At 37.8% G+C, this 19,997-nt stretch overlaps 1 protein-coding gene across 1 annotated transcript in view; it reads left to right on the top strand.

Annotated features, from left to right (window-relative positions):
• Positions 1–19,997, top strand: part of LOC115422492 (protein kinase C zeta type-like) — a 182,454-nt gene that overhangs the window by 116,978 nt on the left and 45,479 nt on the right. The window contains exons 6-9 of the mRNA XM_030138838.1: positions 124–255; positions 1,855–1,945; positions 9,503–9,558; positions 9,993–10,187. Coding sequence (XP_029994698.1) covers positions 124–255; positions 1,855–1,945; positions 9,503–9,558; positions 9,993–10,187 — 474 coding nt within the window. The remainder of the gene's footprint in view (positions 1–123; positions 256–1,854; positions 1,946–9,502; positions 9,559–9,992; positions 10,188–19,997) is intronic.

The raw sequence follows: 19,997 nt of genomic DNA, 5'->3' as shown, positions 1-19,997 counted from the left end.
TTTCAATTTCTATGAATAAAATATTTTTATTCCATCACTCTTGGTTTTATTGGATTGTTAAAAAGTTCCCGTTTTTTTGTGTCACCCTGTATTTACTCTGTTTTCTTCTCTTGTGTGTTCCAGAAAGCCTACTGCGGCCACTGTAGTGAAAGGATATGGGGGCTGGGCAGGCAGGGCTACAAGTGTATCAATTGCAAACTGCTGGTCCATAAGCGCTGTCACAGACTCATCCCTCAGACCTGCCAAAGGCTTATGGTGAGTATTTCATCATGTCTCTTGCAGCAGGCAGCAGTGCCAGCTTGTCCTATTACACACCAACACAGTCTCACAGCATTCTGCCAAACTTTGAAAGGAAGATTTGCATCCAATTTTTTTTTCGCTGTTAAAACCATATTTACTCACCTTCACTATTACCATATAATCTCCCAAAATGTACCCTCAACTCACTCAGTCCTGGCACTGACCTGACCCTTTGCAACAAGTCTTGAAACTGTTTCTAATGTTCTGGGTGGTACAGGTAAAAACTGAAGTTGAAAATATATTTTTTCTGTTGTAACCACCACTGGTATTTCAAAAATGTGTAACATGTCTGCTGTCTGTTCACTCTCAGATGTGTTGTCTTGCTGTTTCTCCACAAAGAAAAAAACTTTGTGAAGCTGCAGCTCTAGGGTGGGAAGTCGGCTTATGTTTAAATCTGTATAGCCAGCTATGAATTACTGTGTGACAACAACAAAACAGACCACTGAAACACTGAAAGAAGCTGTGATGAGCGTGGTCACCATAGTTCTTTAGGTCACCACAAGAGTGTTATCACGATTATTGAAATCATGTACATGATGCAGCAGTGGACAAGCTGCCAGTCACAGCCCATTTATGGGCTGATTTACCCTAAATTCCTTCCTCTTATCAGTCAAAAGAGAAATCTGGTCTCTAGCACCTCGGTCGTTAGAATTTACAACCCAGATTATCAAGACTGATTCTTGAACCCCAAAAATTGCTCTGTTGTATATTTAGTGGTTGAAATCTGAATGTCAGTGCTTTATAAACAGTGTTACCATCCAACAGTAAACATGCTAACCTTTGAGGTTAATGGGGCTAACAGTCAGTAGCACACCACTGTATGTTAAAACTGACAGTAGAAATCTCACCACCAGTTCTTATGTGTTCTCCCTGAGTATTTCCACATCCAGGCTCAGCTGACATTCGTTTTTTTTTTTTTTTTTTTTTTGTATTTTTCTCATTCAAAAGGATCACTTCCCAAAGATTTTGTTTACATCTACATCTCCATGAGATCACATTGTATGAAATCATCTGCAGACTTGATAATCCTATTGATATCCTGCATTGTGATGTCCCATTATTTTCACATTTTCCAGCATGTGCTTTCATAGGATTATCTGTGAATATTCTCCTTGTGTGTGTTATAATCAAGAACCAACTGCAGTTTAAAAAGGAAGCCAGTGTGGAGGGATCTTAAAGTGAAATACCACTGATGGCCACTAGATTTTGGTCAAAAAATATGACCCTTCCACCCAACTTTTCATTAGAAATACAAAACTAATGTTTTCCCAGACGTCGTTCTGATCTCACTTTTTGAACCAGTAGTAAATAGTCTGGAGATCCTTATATAAATTATTCCTGTAAATAATGACAGAAGTCTAATAAGACAACACAATTCAGTGGCTTTTCTGGTGAAACCCCCTACAATCCAGTTTCTTAGTGGAGGCAGTGGATTATCCTAGAGTACCTTACCTTTTGTGGTTAACATGTTTTATAACCTGCTCTGCCAAGAATGCAAAGCCATGAATTTTGGGGAATATTTAGCTGGATTTTTTCATTCCTTCACTCATTCAGGATCCAGTCATGCCATCGCAGGAGCCCCCCTCAGATGCCAAGAATGAAGAGGTGGACCTTCCACCAGATGACACAGAGGACACGGACGAAAGTAAGACACTTAAACTGTCCACTTTTTCTTTTTCAATATTGAACAATGTCAGTGAGAGATATGCAGTTTAAACAATGAACATAACACTGAATGCATTATGTTTCAATATGCTGTTATCAGCATTAACATAATAAATGCATAGTGTTGTGGTACTCTACTTACACAAAATGGAAATGGAGATACACTTTAAAAAGCTTGTTGTTAGAATGTATAATTGCAAGGCGGTGCAACAAGATGTTAGAGTAGATTTAAAAATAAAATAATTTAATGTGGTTTATATCCAAAGAAAAGTATGTGGGTGGGAATAAGGGTGTCCAAACCAAACAATTTATGTAAATTATGTCTAGTCAGTTTTCATATGCAGACAAACAAGACTGACTTACTTTTCTGTGCTCTCTTAAAAGTGTCTGCTTTATGCAGGAAAAATTCCTCCTACCGTCCAAAGACAATGGGTCCCTAATGGGTTAATTGGTTTACCTAAATTGCATAGGCATGAATGTGAGAGGGATTGGTTGTTCGTCTCTATACATCAGCCCTGAGATGAACTGGCGACATGTCCAGGGTGTACTCTGCCTTCACCCGAAATGTAGCTGGGATCAGCTCCAGCACACCTGCAGCCATGTAGAGGATAAACCAGTTCAGGAAATAAATAAATGAATGAATGAATGAATGAATGAATGAAAAATTATTTTGACTTGCCTGGATATATAGAATGTTTAGTGTAGAGACTTCATTTTTGGTCCTGAACCAATGGGGGAAAAGTGCAAAACTGAAAACTCTCAGGCTTTTCTGAGTTCTAAGGCTCATTTCTGCAACTCTTTATTTAAAAATGTTGGAGTACGAGATCATGGATCTTTATACTTAGTCTTTTGATTTGGACAAACAAAACAGAACTGTTGTTTAAACTGTGTCTTTTGAATTTCTGGATTTCCCCCCCTAATTTTGGAAAGAAAGGAAGCCATGAGCTATGGTGTGGACCAAATAGCTGGTCTTTGGTTGAATCAAATAGGTCTCAGTCTGGATCAAATTGAACCTTAATTTGTTTGATCTAAAGGTGGGAAAACAGTTTTTGGATAGCTTAGATTTTTGGACCAATCACAGGAACCAAAATAAGAAAATCAAACAGAAAAATTAAAAGGTCAAAGGTTAAGTCATTTTATTATCCAAATATTGAAATTCAGTCTGCATTTTACTTACTATAATACAAGACAGAAGAAGTTTTAAATGTGGTGAATTACTATTACACAGATACACTGAGCATGGGTGCTTTCAAAACTGCAATGTGAATGAAACAGACCAAATGTTTACACAAAAGGGGAAAAAAACATTAACCTTGGTTTGAATATACTGTGAGGTATCCAGTAGTAGGACAGGTCATGGAATATCTCATAATAGTAATTAGATATTTTATTTCATATTTTCCTGTCACCATAACCATCACCAACTCCTAAATCTGTTGATATCTTGGACACTATGTGTCCAAACTGTATTCAGTACCTTGCACACACTGTACTGTACAAACTTGTATGGACTTAAATGAGAGCACAAAAGTTTCTTTCTTCTATTGTTAATGTGAAGTCACACTAAGGTTTTGAGGGTGCATACAGCCAGCACAAACTTACAAAAATGTATCACAAGTTGCTTCATAAATTCAAGGTTACCACAGGGCTGTGTACTATGATCACAGTTTTACATGACAAAAATAAAAGTAAGAGCAGTATGACTTTTCCAAAAGAATCTATGTGTATATAAATAACAATGTTCAGTCAAGTGTAAACACATAAAAGCATTAGAGGGGTTCAGAAACATTCAGGTAATCCCAGAAGACTTCACACAAACAAACAGAAGCGCTTCCTGTCACGGCTGGTCGCATCTCCTCACATTCACTCTCATCTTATGTAACAGTGTGCAGACTGTTATCTCACTACACAGCTGCTCTGTGATAGGACTCTACACAACACTGTGTCAAATCCTGTTAAAGGAGACTGTAAACTGTCCAGGGGTCCCTGATATAAAATGATCTGGGACCCCATGTGGACTGACCCAGTTTTGGAGATACTGCTAGAGCCAAATGGGATTATGTGTAATCTGTCTCCCTCTACTGGCCAACTCCCAGAACTAAACGCCCAGCAACTGGGGGAAGATGATCCTTTCCACTAGTGAATTTGAAATTACATTTGTGTTGTGTTGAAGTTCTTTTGCTGTCGTAGTGAAATAAAAATTGGCTGACACACAATTTATCGTGACCTGCTACTTCGGTAAAACAACTTTGCACATGTTGATTCATCTGCTACAGCATTTTTAGGGACCAAACCTATAGGGTGAGTCCTATTGTATTTCGTTCATTTCTTAATTTTGTGTGACACTTCAAACTGGAATTTGACCACCTCAACATGCTCAAAAACTCACCAAATTTGGCACGCATATCACATCTGATGGAAAAATTTGATGCAATATAAAAAAATTAATCCCTTTAAATGTGCTCTGTAACGCCACCTACATAACAAAAACAGCTCTAGTGGCCAGTAGGAATGTCGTAGAGACATGAAATGAATGCCAAAATCTTTGTCTCATCAAGCCCAACAAATCATACGCTGACACCGACTTCTAAAATTCACCAAAAGATAGATTAAACCCTTGTCAAAAAAGGTATTTGCAACTTTGTAATAACTGCCAGTCTGAAACTGCTCAATCAGTTCTGACTTTTTTTCCACGTTATATATCGATACGTTCAGAAGACTCACCACAACTCTTTTGTGCAAACATTTTTGAGATAGGATGTACGGTTTTGGATTAATCGTAGTTTGTTTGAGAGGTGGTTTCTCACTGAATTTAGCACGGACACACATCTCCTCCATAAGGAGCCATGTTAGAAACTCACATATACACACAGTGAACAGAATGCTGACAGCTGATTGGCTGAAATTATCTTACTTCATCTTAAGCCGGGCACACGCTGTGTGGTTTTTAGACCGAATTTGACACAATTTCATCCTGTACTACCCTTTACAAATTGGGCCGAATGTTGACTTTGTTGTGCATCTTTATCGTGCAGTGTGCAGAGGGTCACGACTGCTCACGGCATCCACACGGTCAGAAATCGGATGATCACTTGACTTTTTGACATATCAGAAATTTTCTTCTGAATCATGCGGTTTTACGTCACTACACAGCAGATAAACACAGAAATACAACTGCAGCCATGACAGCATCAACTACATGGGCTCTATCTATATGAATAAAAAAGGCTATGGGACACAAACAAAAAAAAAGTTCAGTAGTGTTTTACTATTAGCTTAGCCTAGCTGTTATCATACCTCCAGCCAGCGTCCTGCACTTTTCCAAACCCGCAACCCGGCTGACCTGTGATTAAGCTCTACACAGTCACTTTTAAGGGCTTTATTTTTGGCTGAAACGCACACCATCAATAAATCACATCTGTGGCCAGATGTAAACAAAGGTGAAGCTCACTTCACAATAAAACAAACTGGCTGTGGATCAACCACAGGTGAAATTAGATGATCATTAAGTCATCATTAAATGTCCTGTAAATTATTTTCATCCATAAATCTTTTATTTTTTTACTTCTTTGCCCACTGCCCACCTGCATTTCATTTAATTTTAGCCGTACCTGCGAAATTTTTTATTTTTTTTTTTAATCTGACCCCACATGTTTTTGCGGGTTACCCGCAGGTACCCAACCCGATGCAGGACCCTGCCTCAAGCTCTTTTTGCAAAATAGACAATCCATACTATCCTCGTCCTTGTAGCCACAAGCATGCCCAAACACGACGGGACTTTTTTCTTTTGGAGTCTGTACATGAAATTGCCAAGGCTGTCAACACGGTGCAGATTTTTGCCTTCTTATGGCTCCCGGTTTTCAAGGACTGGGAGGGAACAGTGTCCAAGTGCAGCTGCTGACTGTCATGTATGTTCACTCATACAGTGTGTTCAGTGAAGTCGCACAGGATCGTACACTACACAGTGTGTGCGCCTCACCCGCAGGTTTTGGCTCACGTCGTATGCAAGTCAGTCACACAGTGTGGGCAGGGGTTAAATTAGAAACTATAGGTCCTTTTCCACCAAGAGCCCAGGAACTTTATTACCAGGAATTTATTTACCAGGAACTTATTTTGGTCAAAGAGTTCCTGGTAATTGCATTTCCATCGCACCCCAAAGTTCAGGGTAATTTATTCAAATCAGGTTGATGATGTATGGGGGAGCAGTAAAAGAAACTGTAGTCCAGTTCTTGTACATTCACAAACTAAGCTCTGGCACAATAGAATGACACAGTACTTTAAGTGGACAGTTTGGGTTTAGCATTTTACTGGTTTTTGAATCACTTAATCCATCTGGAATACATTTTAAATGAAGTTAACCATCATTACATATCCGTAATTTCTGTTTAATAATGGCAGAACATGTATTTTCTACTTTTCATTCCTTAAACTAAATCACTTCTAACTTTAAGTGTGATGGATGGTTCTTTTTCATGTCTATTAATTCATAGATATAGTCCAGGTTCAACCCTAAAGTCAGACACATTTACTCAAATGCCTGCATTTAATTCAACCACATATCACTCATAAAAGTACTTATACTCTACTTATATTTTGATGCCTTGTAGATGAACAGACAGTATTAGGTTAGATTTTTTTCTTTATTAAAAATTTAAACAAATCAAAAGGTGCAAAAAAACAAGGTGCCTTGAGATTAAAAGGGAAATAAACATCTGTGAAAGGTTTGGGCTTCTGGACCAGGGTCTGGATCAGCTGGTCCAGGACAGCCGGTCTGGAACTCCATGGTCCCAGTCCCTGTTTCACTTTCCTACTGGAAAAGTAATAAAAATGCTAAAATGAATAACAGAACACATGATGACAGATCCCTACTACTATCATGTGACATGTGAAATGTCTTTGGCCGTTGTAAACAGCAGTAGACGATGGACCACGGCACAAACGAGCCCAGGTTCAGATTAAGAGGCGAGTCCGTCCAGTCCATTTCAGGTGGAAATCACAATACATAAATAATAAATCAGTGTTTTGCTCACGGCAACAACACGAATACATCCAGTTCTCTGATTTAGGTTTAGTGTCAGACTGTTGACCAGTTAGCATTAGGTTAACCTGACTTCTGACTAAACAGCTGATGTGCCGCTGACTACTGTTACAGCATGGAACCAACGAAACAGTGAATATTTCTGTGATATACAGACCACTGGTTTGTTTAACAGTCGGATCATCTGTGACCGTTGTGGTCCTTCAGGTTCTTTTAATCCTGCATAAGTTTCTTAGGCTTTTCTCGGATTTCTTTAGGCTTGTGTCTTATATTTGGCTCCGACAGCTTTTACTCGAACCTCGCTTGTTTTGTGTCGGCGATTCGAAGTCCGTCTGAATTTCCTTGTCGTCCATCCACTTGTTGTACCTTCTCTTTTGGTCCATTTTCAGTTATCAAAATACAAAGCTTGTGGAAATTAAATGAATGAATCAGATGATTCAGATGAATGATCAGATTCAGATGAATTGGGTGAACAGAATGCGGAAATGCTGCCAGTGTAGTCCACCACTTAGTGTTCTCCAGCACACAGCCCCGCCCCTAAGAGTTCCTGGTAATCTGAAAAGTACTACCTCTCTACCAGGAACTTCTCCGGGGAAAATTCAGGGCCAGGGGAAAGTTATTTACCCGGGTAATTTTCAGTGCAAACACACCGGGGCTTTTGAAAGTTCAGGATAATGGGCAAAGTTCCAGCAAAAGGGCCTTATGTAAAATCAGTGTGTGCCCAGCTTTAGAGTGCAGAGACTTGGGTTTTATGTTAGAAAATTTAGAAGCAACTCTTCACAACTCTCATATTTCTGGAATTTCAGCCACTATTTGTACATCAAAATGTTGGAAAAACTCTTTTCTTTCAAATATTATTCACATGTCAATCTTAGAATGTGTTATTTTAGATTGACAGGCGTTTAAGCATGTGATTTTAGAGAGTGCTGATTTTTCTCATTCACTCCCATGTTAAATATCTGTCACTAACATTTACATATCTAACATGTACATGTCTTAAATATTTTAATAAAGTTCTTCCCAGGCTTACCACAGATTTTCCCAGGATTATCTCTGGACCTGCTGCGGTGGTCCTGCCTCTCTCCTGCCTTCATCATCATCACTCACCTATCCTCAACTGCCTCCATGTGTCTCCCCCCTTCTCCCCCCTTCTCCCCCCTTCTCCCCCTCTCCCCCAGTCTCTATCTCTATCGCTCTCTCTTTCTCTTTCTTTACCCTCTCTCTTTAACCCCAACTGGTCAAGGTAGACGGCCATCCTCCAGGAGTCTGGGTCTGCTCGAGGTTTCTGCCTGTTAAAGGGAAGTTTTTCCTCGCCACTGTCACCAGTCACAAGTGTTTGCTCCTGGAGGATTCTGTTGGGTTTCTGTAAATTGGTTTAGAGTCTGGTTTTGACCAACTCTATATATAAAGTGTCATGAGAGAACTTTTTTGTTGCGATCTGGAGCTATATAAATAAAATTTGATTGATTGAGTGATTTAATTGGTTTTCCCCTGTAAGTCGCTTTGGAAAAAAGCGTCTGCCAAATGCATAAACATAACACCAAGTTCCCACAATCACTGCTTATTCAGTTCTGACTTTTTTCAACATATTATACAGCAATACAGCAATACAAGACTCTCCACAAATGTCACATGCAAAAATTTTTAAGATAAGATGTATGGTTATGGATTAATCGCGGTTTGTTTGAGAGTTGGTTTCACAGTTGATTTAACATGGAAAAACCATGTCCATATTAAATAAGTTGCTGGTCCCTCAGTGGCCATCCTGCTGGATAGTGTAGAGGTCAAGGCATTGGCCTGGCATGCGGCAGACGGGTTCGAATCCCGGATGGAGCATTTTCAAACAGGGGTTTGCCGCATTGCACTGTTGGTATGTGACATTTTGAGTACAGAATACATGCAGTAGGGTTTTTCAAAATAAAATCATTATTAAAAATGCTAAATAATGAGTATTAATGAGTTTTTTATGACCAAACGTGCAATTGTTTGTACGATTTTAATTCATTAAGGGTGGGGGCTCGAGCCGGGACAGAGAGGTCTGAGTAGAGCTGAGGTGTCGATGTTAACAGGAGGTGGAACCGGGCCAGGGCATGAGGTCCCGCCCAGTGCTGCTTGCAGCTTTAATTTATTTTTATTTTGCAAATTGTGTATTCTATAAATGTGCAAAATGTTCAGCTAACAGCAGCAGAATGTCAATAAAAGCATTATTTATCATTTGTGATGAATCCCTTGTTTCTCTTTGCCATGTTGAAAGGTCAAAGGTTATTTTCATTTCAGCAGCTTGTGGATCAAAATTTTTTTCCCCAGTTCTCCAATGGAAAATACAATCTGAGGGGGCGTTCATGTGCAATTTTCGAGTTTGTAACTAGTATTTACTATAATTCCCATAGCACATGAAGGCAGGATTAGGTAGGATGGTTTCCTCTCTGTTTAGACCTATGCTTGTCCAGTTTATTTGGACTTCCAAATGACCTTTGTCTTTTTATTTTGTTTTCCCAGTACCGCTTCTACCACACAACTGCACAGTGGATAAAACAGAAGATGCAGACACGGCGGTGAGTCACATAAAGAAAATGTCTGTCATTTGGAAGACAGTAGCATCAAAAAATGTGTGTTTACTGTGAATCAGTTATGTATATGTTACATTCAATTGTCAGAAAATGTATTGCAAAACCTCATAGTTATAGAATAATTAGATATTTTGAGTGTATTGACAGTCCTCACATTTTAAATATTTGGACAGTATTAATGATAGCAATATTATTATCCCATAAAAATCCAGTGTTACTTTTGTGACAGTTCACAAATAAATTTTTCTCTATATTTAACCTTACATAAGGGATTTATCACCATTTAATATAATATTGTTCTCTATATTTTGCCTTTTTTTCTTTAATTTAATGAGGATACACTGTAATTACACTTGTATGTATAGTATAATCCTCATTTTCCATGAACCTGTTGACCTTTGCCCTCTTACCCTCTTTAGGACATCAAAGCTGTGGTGGATGGCATCGATGGCATTAAGCTGTCCCAGGGCCTGGCTCTGGGACTCAGTGACTTTGACCTGATCCGAGTGATTGGCCGTGGCAGTTATGCTAAGGTCCTGCTGGTTCGGCTCAAGAAGAATGAGCAGGTGTATGCCATGAAGGTGGTGAAGAAGGAACTGGTCCACGATGACGAGGTGAGGAATTCAGCAGTTTGATCAATAAACAAAACATATAGATGTATTTATGATGCTTTAATGAGGTGACACTAGATATACTACCTTTAACCAGTATTGGTCAATCTGTCTGCCTGTTGGTAGTCTAATGTTCCCAATATTGGTCAAATCTTCCTTTTTTTTTTTTTTTTTTTTAAGTTCCTAATGTTAGAGATGACAAATGAAAAAATTTGGCAGTTCTTGGAGAAAGGTCTCATAATCATCTTTTTTAATTTTTTTTTTCACAACATTGTAGTTAGATGTAGAAATGCTGAAGGTTAAGGTTACAGTAGGATTTTTGTCTAAAAATAGGATCAATGTCCCTGTATCTCAGCAGCATGTTGTATCAAGAATCAATAGTAAGTTTAATTTGTGAGGTTGTCAGGTTCTGCCGCTATCTTAGAGTCTCCCAATAGAAGTGGGTGGTGCTTTCACTTGAAGATAACTCAAATAATTAATGAGCAAATTTACCAGTCAGTTTTTGCTGCACAAATGTCACCGTTCTCATCAGTGTAGTTCTGTCATTTCTTTGTAGTTCTGTGAATGCACCAAAACTTTGATTTATTCTCAAGCAGTTCTGTACCAGCTAATCTTAAAGAGGTCCTTAAACAGTCAGAAATTTGAGGCAAATCACCAGAATCAGAATACTTCTTTAATCCAAAGGGGAAATTGTTTAAAAAAAAAAAAAAAAAGAAACATATAAGGTTATCTTTTGGTTCCAGACAGTTTTTTTTTTCTTTTTTTGTCCTAAAATCCTAAAATGGCTCTTCAGATGAAGGTTAACAAAAGTTGCCAACCCATGGTTTAGAGCAGTGGTGTCATTCATTTTAGTTCAGGGGCCACATACAGCCCAATATTGACCCTTTGCACGTTACGTCATGCTCTGTTCGCGCCCCAAACGAGCGCCATGACGGACAGCGGAAGTGCCAGACTGCACACTGGACGGCAAACTGGCTAATATCAAAATTGATCTGAACATTCTCATTTTTGTTCGTTTTTTTAATCCTGCTTTACATGTACAGTGGTCACACACAACAGTTCCATCCATGGTTTCAGCTAGGTTCCAGACAGAGACCTGGACATTAGTGATGGGACTTTTGGCTCTTTGAAGGGAGCCGTTCAATCAGGAGCCGTTCACTGAAAAGAGCCGTTCAAAAGACTGGCTCTTTTAGGTTTTTTGCATTATTTTGAAACACCAATGTTTTAATGACTAGATAGGCTACATGTGATGATTGACGTTACATTTTAAAGGTGTTTAATTGGCGTGGCAGTAAATAATATCTTACCGTAAAAAAGAATAATTAGTTAAAATGTGTGGGCTAAACACATGACATGAGAGGTGACATTAGGCAAATGCTGGAATTTGACAAAAAAAATCCCGGTACATTATGTGGACTTGTCTGTAGCCTAAAAATGAAGAAGAAAATAAAACGTTTTCTTATGAAATAACATTTTACTCTCCTCAAAACAAGAACAATAAATGTGTAAACATACAGAAAAAATTGCACAAAACACAACAGTGAAATTGACCAGTTACTTAAATACCTGAACTATAGTGCAGTTCTCAGAACAAGAACAGTATGTTGGTAAACATACAGAAAAAATGCACAAAACACAAAAGCAATTTATCATTTATTTTTTCTGCTCGAACATTCTTCTCCTGCCCAATGCCTCCCCAGTGACACTAAACTGACAGGCAATCGGACACTCCCTCCTTAAAAAAAAACAACAAAAAAAACGCTCTTTACAAAGACTCGGTTCCCGTCATTCATTTCAAAGAGCCGTTCAAAAGATTCGATTCATTCATAAACGTCACATCACTACTGGATATGATGGACCTGATATTACAGATAGAACAGGCTCTGTTTGTGTCCATAGCACATTAGCACCACCAAATGCTAGCTAGGTGGTAGACTGGGTTAACTACTATGAGCCACTCTGTTCCAGTGGCTGTCATCAGTACCTTCAGTATTAGCTCTGTTGTTGTAGTGGCTGCCTTTTTTTTTTTTACCAGCTATACTATGTTATATGAAATACTGTTATTGTCCTGATGCTGTTCCATTTGTTCTAGTGGTGGAACTGTACATATGACTGTGTGTAGATAGTAGAAAGGCAGACACTTCAACAACAGAGCTAATGTTGTAGGATACTTATGACAGCCACTAATATTATTACAGTGTTCATTAATTAGAGCTGCTTTTGGTTCCAGTCTATTTGAGTTTTGATCGCAATGCTGGGGGAAACATTAAAAACATACACAGCTAGCTAGCTAACGTTATCTGTATCTTTCCTTTGCCGTTATGAGATGCATTCCTCTGCCGTGAGCGCAGTACAGCGACTCGGTAATCTAACCTGAGACTAAGAACTGGTATCATCCAGACTTTAGTCTGCTTTTAGATCAGCACCTGTGTATGGGGACACCCCATTTAGAACAGAATGGGACAGATCGTGTGCTTTAAACTCCAGTAAACTGGAGGATTTTGCCAGATCCGTAAACACACCAGGAGGGAGAAGGTATGGGTCAGTAGCTAACCCTGCTATTGCTAGCTTCTCCATGTAGCGTTCTTTGTGCCATCCAGTAAGGTGAGTCACTTCGCAGGACAACTCAAAAACATTATTTTCAGTGCTGGTAGCCATAATCTGTCACTCATTCGTTTGTTTGTTGTGTTGCTTTTGCCGTCCACCATGGCGCTGCACCCCTAGTCACGTGATGACTGTGACGTCGGTGCAGAGGGTCAATAATCTGAAGTGGGTCAGACCAGTAAAATGTTAACATGATAATATATAATAGCATCAACTACAAACTTTTCTCTAGGTTTTAGAGTGAAAAAAGTAAAATTTCATCAGGAAAATGATTACATTTACAAACTATCCTTAAAAATTTGAATAACATGAACAAACTGAAACTTATTCAGAAAATAAGCGTAATTTTAACAATATTCTGCCTCAGTTTATCAGTTACACATGTGCATTGCAACTTACAGATCACAGTGGATCTACAAATACACAGAACATTTTTAGTAACAGGCAGAATATTGGTACAGTTTACACTTACTTCACTTAAGACATTTCAGGTTGTTTGTATTTGTTCAGATTATTTCACTTTTTGTGAATGAATGGTTTTTAAATGTAAAAATTTTCATGTAATTTTACATTAATTGGTTGAGGTCTCCTTCAGTGAAAGTACCACCCACTTCTGTTGGGAGCTTGATCTCCTGCATCAAGACCACATGACTCTAACATAGCGGCAGAACCTGACGACCTTGCAAATTCAACTTGATATTAATTCTTGATTGAACATGCTGGTGAGATACAGGCAGTGGCACCTCATCACTAGAGGGCGCTAGGGCGCCGACCTACCTGTCTCACATGAAGAAAAAGATGAAAGGAATCACTGGAAATAATTTTACAAAAACATTAATATTTAAATAAACAAGCTATACATGATACGGCCTGTGAGTATCACGTATAATCTGCATTCAAGTGTAGTTGAAAAATGTTTTTGGTCTTTTAGTGAGCAGTCAAGTGACGTGTTTCCTGTTTGGGGTGCAAAAATATGGCCCGTGGCTCTCAGTTTGCCGTAGTATACTCTCGTTATAAATGGCAGGTGCACAGTAGACCCCCTCCAATACAAGAGTTAGGAGAGCCTCAGGGCGCAAAACACTGGACTACAATACTATCAGTGGAAAAGACACTGGTCAGGGACATGCCTAAGTTTAACAAAAGCGTCATAGAAAAATGTACATGTTTGAAGGATAGATGGGTGAAATTTACATATAAAATACATAACTGAAAATATATACTGTGTATTTTTTAAGTAATATTTTAAAATAGCGGTGCATGTACTGTGGTTGAAATGGAAAAAATGCAGGGTCCTGGGGACAAGGATTAAGAACGGCTCAACTTTTTGGACCTTTGGTCTAAGAACAGTAATCAGTAAAGTAGGACAAGTAGAAGAATAAAGGTTAGAATGAGAAGCTGGTGGAGGGAGAAAGAGAATAAACAAGGAGAAGTCAAAGAGAATGAGTCAGAGACTGGTAGGAGCTTCTGAAAACAATAAAGAAAAAGAAGGATTCTGACAAAGGATAAAACCAAAGTGGGGGTGGAAATGACAGAAAAGTGGTTGAGAGTCTTTGAATTGGAAAAAAAGGCTTAGTAGGAAGCAGGAATATGGGAGTGGATGAGTCACAGGAGGATATGAAATCCTCATACATTCTATTTTTTGCAGTTATGAATGGTCGGATGAACATGACATCAAGTAAATTTGAAACCGAAAAGGCTGTATATTTACTGAGTTTCCTGGATCTTTATTGAAAATCTGTCTTTATGCTACACCACACTGTTTTTAGTGTTGTCAATGTTTAGTGTCTTTTTTTACATGGTTTAGAATATATTCAGTTCCACCTCTCAAAGTGTCATTTCTTCCAAATAACATAAACACAAGGTTTTCAAAGACAATATACAAAATAATCTTTTCAAAACCTAAGAGAATGTGCTCTGGGGATTAATTCAAAGCAGGATTCTTGAATGAAAAATGACATGTCTGTTTAGCCATTTCAAATCTGAATAAGATGAAAAAAATATGTAAAAGATAAGTTAAGATGAAAGCAACGTAAAAAGAGGCAATGGAGACAAAAACAGAGTAAAGGGTGGAACTCAAGGGACACAACATAAGAAACAAGACAAGATGAAAACAAGATGAGATAGACGTAAAAGATGCAACAAGATGAAGAGAGTCTGATGTGGTAATTTAGTGTGTATGCTGGCTTTCACAGTATTAAATCAAAATGCATTCAATAAGATGAATCCATAAATTGCCACCTTATTGAAGTGGAGGGGTTTGTGCTGCTGTCTCCAAAGACAAACTGGTCCCAGGAGAGGGGCCAGAATTAAAAGCCATCCAAGAAATATTTATGAAGACATCTGGAAACCTGTGATCTCACCCAGGTCAGGGGACACCGGGGCCCTGTCCTGGAGCCAGGCCTGGGCAAAAGGCTCATATCGTCATCTTTCTAAAATGATTTTTTCAGATTTTTCAGGACACACAAAAACCCCTGATGATTTTGTTTAGTTACGCATTCAGCACTTTCACTCATTCATTCACACACTACAATACTGATAATGCTGATTACTGATTTGATTATTAGCTTAATCTGACTCGTGCACTGTTTAATTAATAAATAATAGTTATTTGCTGGCATCCTCTTGTGTTTGTATGCTTGTCAAGGCCCTATGAACCAGTCTTGACAAGCTTAAAGAAAAAATATATTTAATGTGGAGATGGGACTATTCCTCAACGTAGGTACCAAATTGGCCAAGTTAGAAACTTCTCAATTTCTCAGAACCCTGCAGACACACACACACACACACACACACACACACACAGATGCTCTGAGACCTTCCAGTACTATGATATAGATAATATTTATGTTCATATAAAATAGATCACAATCAATTGGATGTGTTCAGTATATGCCGCTAACCCTAATGTTAAACCTTATACCAGCTGATGTATCATATCCAGAGTTTACGTAAGAGACATTTTCCAAGACAATACATATTTCAAAACGATATTCCAGAAATGTTCAAACTAAACTGCCAGTAAACATGAAAGGACTATTATATTTTCAGTTTGATTTTAGGAGTTTGTATTTTTTTTTATATATTAATGTAAACTTTCCACTGGTGTCCTGACAAACTGACAGGAGACATACATTTTCATCAGGCCAGTAGTGACCTGTCTGAGGTTTAGGGTTTCATATGAGGTTCCATTTGAGTTTAAACTGTTGTAGTTACGGTTGAATTTCAGTCACGTCAAACACTAAAAAAGACGTTCCCTTCCCAATGACACCTCACATGTTACACTCTTTCCATGTAAGCTGAACCCTAAACCCTTATGACATTAGCTGTCCTGGCAACACATTTTCTAGGTCAAACAGTTTTAGACTATTTAAGATGCCATTAATTAATCTATTTAATGTATTTCCCACTGGACCTTTTGGCTGTTAACCGCTAAAAGAAAGCAGAAGCAAATCCTGCCTCGTCTCAGCACATGAAGTAGAGACTCCACATTTAACATCATTAGCATGTTATGCTTGTCTGTGTTTGACAAGAGCACCAGAAGTTTGTAGAATAGCTACTGCTACTATTTTAAAAGGAAAGAAGGTGATGATTTGTCTTCTGAAGGAAATAAGGAGCCAGTGGCACCATGTTTGAATGATTTAAGGCCTAGGTTATAAAAATTAGAAATTTAATCTGGAATCGGACTCTCTCCATGCTGGTTTGCTCTCCACCCAACTGGCCAAGATATTTGTCAAGTAAACATCCCACATGAGACTGTTTTTGAGAGAAATGAGTTGATATTAGCCAGTGTATGTACTTGGAAGAACCGCTAGATGGTGCTATTGTTTAAGTCATGGCTACTTAAACACAACCCACTGGGCTCATTGAAGCAGACATTGGACCAAGTGTTCACATAGAACGGCATCTCCTCACATCTACGCAGCCAGTCACAAACATCATATTGAAGGCTTCACATTCCTCTCATCATCAGCTTTGAATATTTTTTATTTTCAAGCATGGGTGTCAAACTCATTTTAGTTCAAGTGCCACATACAGCCCAATTTGATCTCAAGTGTGCCAGACCAGTAAATTAATAGCATAATGACCTATAAATAATGACAACTCCAAAGTTTTTTTGTTTGTTTTTAGTGCAGAAATGCTAAAATTACATTGTGAAAATGTTTACATTGTATAAAACTATCCTTTCACACATACAGTATGTGTATGTGAATAACCTGAACAACTTGAAATTTCTTGAATTTTAACAATATTATTCCTTAACATATTAACACATGTGCTTCACAACTTAGAGATCAGAGTGGATCTACAAATACACAAAACACTGAGTAACAGGCATATGAAACCCAAAAATGTATTATTTAATGCATGTTGCTCAGTGTAATTTTTGCACTTCTTAAATTCATCCTGAGGGTTGGATTGGACCCCTGGGTGGGCCAGTTTGGCCCATGGGCCGTATGTGTGACACCCCTGGTATAGAGTTTAAATCCACAAAAGTGTGATAGTTTGAACAAATAATTTTGACTCATTAACAAAGATGTGATTTTCTTCCAGTGGGAGGATCTGGAGTAATTTGAAGAAGTATTGGAGTCCTCCCAGTGTTTGGACTGAGCATCCCGTTTTCATTTATTCCATGCACATTAGCTGAATTATTAATCTCTTTACCAGTCTATCGCCTGACATCAAAGGAAGTGTGTGGGAGCGTTGCCTACAAACTGCAAAAGTAGCAGAAATGACCAATAGAAAAATGTGTTATGATGTCATGTTCTGCATAATTATAAACTTTCAACCAATAATGAGTTGACCAGAAAGAATTGGGTGTCTTGGGCACAATATGGGGTGTGCTTTATGATGTGATGAATTAATCATCCAATGCTGGAGCACAGTATGGGAGAACTCAAATTTAGACAGCCTCTGTTATAGTCCACATAAAACATCATCAACTTAATGACACTTTAAAACAGCATAAAACATCCGTGCCTCAGGCTACACTCACAGCAAGTCAGATATGAAAAATTCAGACTGAAGCTGGTAACAATATTCTGCTCCAGAGATAGTATCTGGTTTAAAAAAGACATTGTTTGAATTTGTCAGAGGGCGTCCTGTGTTGCTGACATTCAGAGGTTAAACATTTGCTGTGGAACTCCTGACTATCACAGTTTAGTATATTCATACTTTAATAACAATTTTAAGGAGTTTTAAGCTTTCTGCTGTAACTCATGAATTCTACATTCTTCATTCATTTGTTGAATATTATTTGCCACTAATGATTCTTTTTCTAAAAGCTAAAAGCAATATCTAGAAACACATGCAAAGCCATTGTTTCAGAGTCAGTCTGTGTATATTTCAATTTGACAAACTCCGCATTAAATAACTTTGTCATGAAGAGTATGAGTCAACTTAACTTAAATGTGTGATGACATCAAATGAGAGCTTACAAACAATTTTAAAAAACAAAATTAACAAAATTATTTTATACATTCTTTATACATTTTATATATTTTATTTTATACTTATTTTTAGCTCACTGCCCGATAGGACATGAGCTATTGTGAAGAGGCTGTGTTCAGCATCATCTTTGTTGTTGTCTTCGTTTCGTTAGCAGTTTCTTCAATTATCTTTTCTGATGAAACTACTGGTTAGATTCATTTCAAATTGTAGCTGTAGCTTCCTTGGAACAATTTCTCACAGTTTTGCAAAATTTAGATTTTTTAATTTTTGATGAGTGGTCCATATTTTGATGGTTTATAACATGGAAATGGTTAGAAATATCAATATAGTTACTTTTGAGCACTGATAGGAAGTCATATATGGACTTTCTTTTAATTCACTGATTAGTTCAGCTAGTTTTACACTTACAGGATTGTTTGTACTTTCGTCTACAAAGCATTTTGTTGAATATCTTGTGAAATGCACATTGCATTTTCAAAAACTTTGTATCAGCTTGTTCCTGGTCTAGAGCTGAATGTTTGGACCAGAAAAACATCTAATTAGAGTTTTTAGCAAAATTTTGCAGAACGTCTAAATATGCAAAACCTGCTATTTTCAAACTTGTCTATAAATGTGTGTCTTATCAAACCTTACGAACAAAACAAGCTCTCAGTTCTGCGTAGGTGCGTCACTTGGGTCAGCACAAATTTGGGACTGAATTGGATTGCGTTCCTTGAACAACTCATTAAAAAGAAAGGACTTTTAGTAAAGAGCCAGATACAATATTTATGTATCATTCACTGACACGTCCTTATCAGTAAAACCTCATGTGATTTTAACTGGGATGGTGCATTAATAATGTAAAAACTGTTCTTTAGATGGATACCATTGTTATAGAAGAGAATACAACTGTAATAAATATTCCCTTCAGTTTTCCTTTTATAAAATATAGACAGCAGAAGGATCAGTACTGTATCGGTACCAAATTGAGTATACAACACTGCAGGACAGACACAATTGTGTTAAAAATGAGCAAGAATGGTCCAAAATGTGGCAGGCACCGACCAAAAATCTTGCAATGGTCTGTTTTTCAGTTTTTTCTCAGTGTGTGGTGAGATGGAACTAGAAACAGTGTGGCATTCGGCAATGAATCTGTTACATGCAAACACAAAATGCTCCAAACGTATTTGTCCTTATTCTGGAAAATAAATAAATAAATAAATAAATAAATGAAATTGCTGATAAGTTATTCGTTTTTGTTAGTCATTTAAACATCCCGCTAATATACCTGTTTACCTGTAGTCATTCAAGGCCACAGTCAGAATATCCAAGCAAAATACACTGTTTAAATGACACCTCAAAATCTGAATAATAGTGGAATATTAGTGTGCAGGTACATCCTCTGTGATGGCCGACTCATATAATGGCATTGCTTTGGATTTGAATGTCTGTGGTCCATTTAATTTGTCTTAATTTGTGTCATTTATTCAATTGCAAGACTGTAAAGACCTCGACTCTGAAATACATCAATACATCAACTTTATGCAACTGCAGCCTCATTTCAACTCTTTAAATGTTTTTAAAATAATTATTCACAGAAAGACCATGTGCAGTTCTCTTCCCCTATACCATAAAATTACAGTTCATTATTTCCTTAGTGCTAGTTTGGATAAAGGGATTGACGGTTCATTAAGGAATTATTAAAATAGGTCTTCCATCTCAACTGAAAAACTGTTGCATCATCAGTTAAAATTTCAAGCATTTTATTTAAAGCCACCAGAA

Source organism: Sphaeramia orbicularis, chromosome 7 (genome assembly GCF_902148855.1).
Source record: "Sphaeramia orbicularis chromosome 7, fSphaOr1.1, whole genome shotgun sequence".
Classification (NCBI taxonomy): Eukaryota; Metazoa; Chordata; class Actinopteri; order Kurtiformes; family Apogonidae; genus Sphaeramia; species Sphaeramia orbicularis.
The sequence above is the reverse complement of the archived record's forward strand: the minus strand, read 5'-3'. Positions and strand labels throughout refer to the sequence as shown.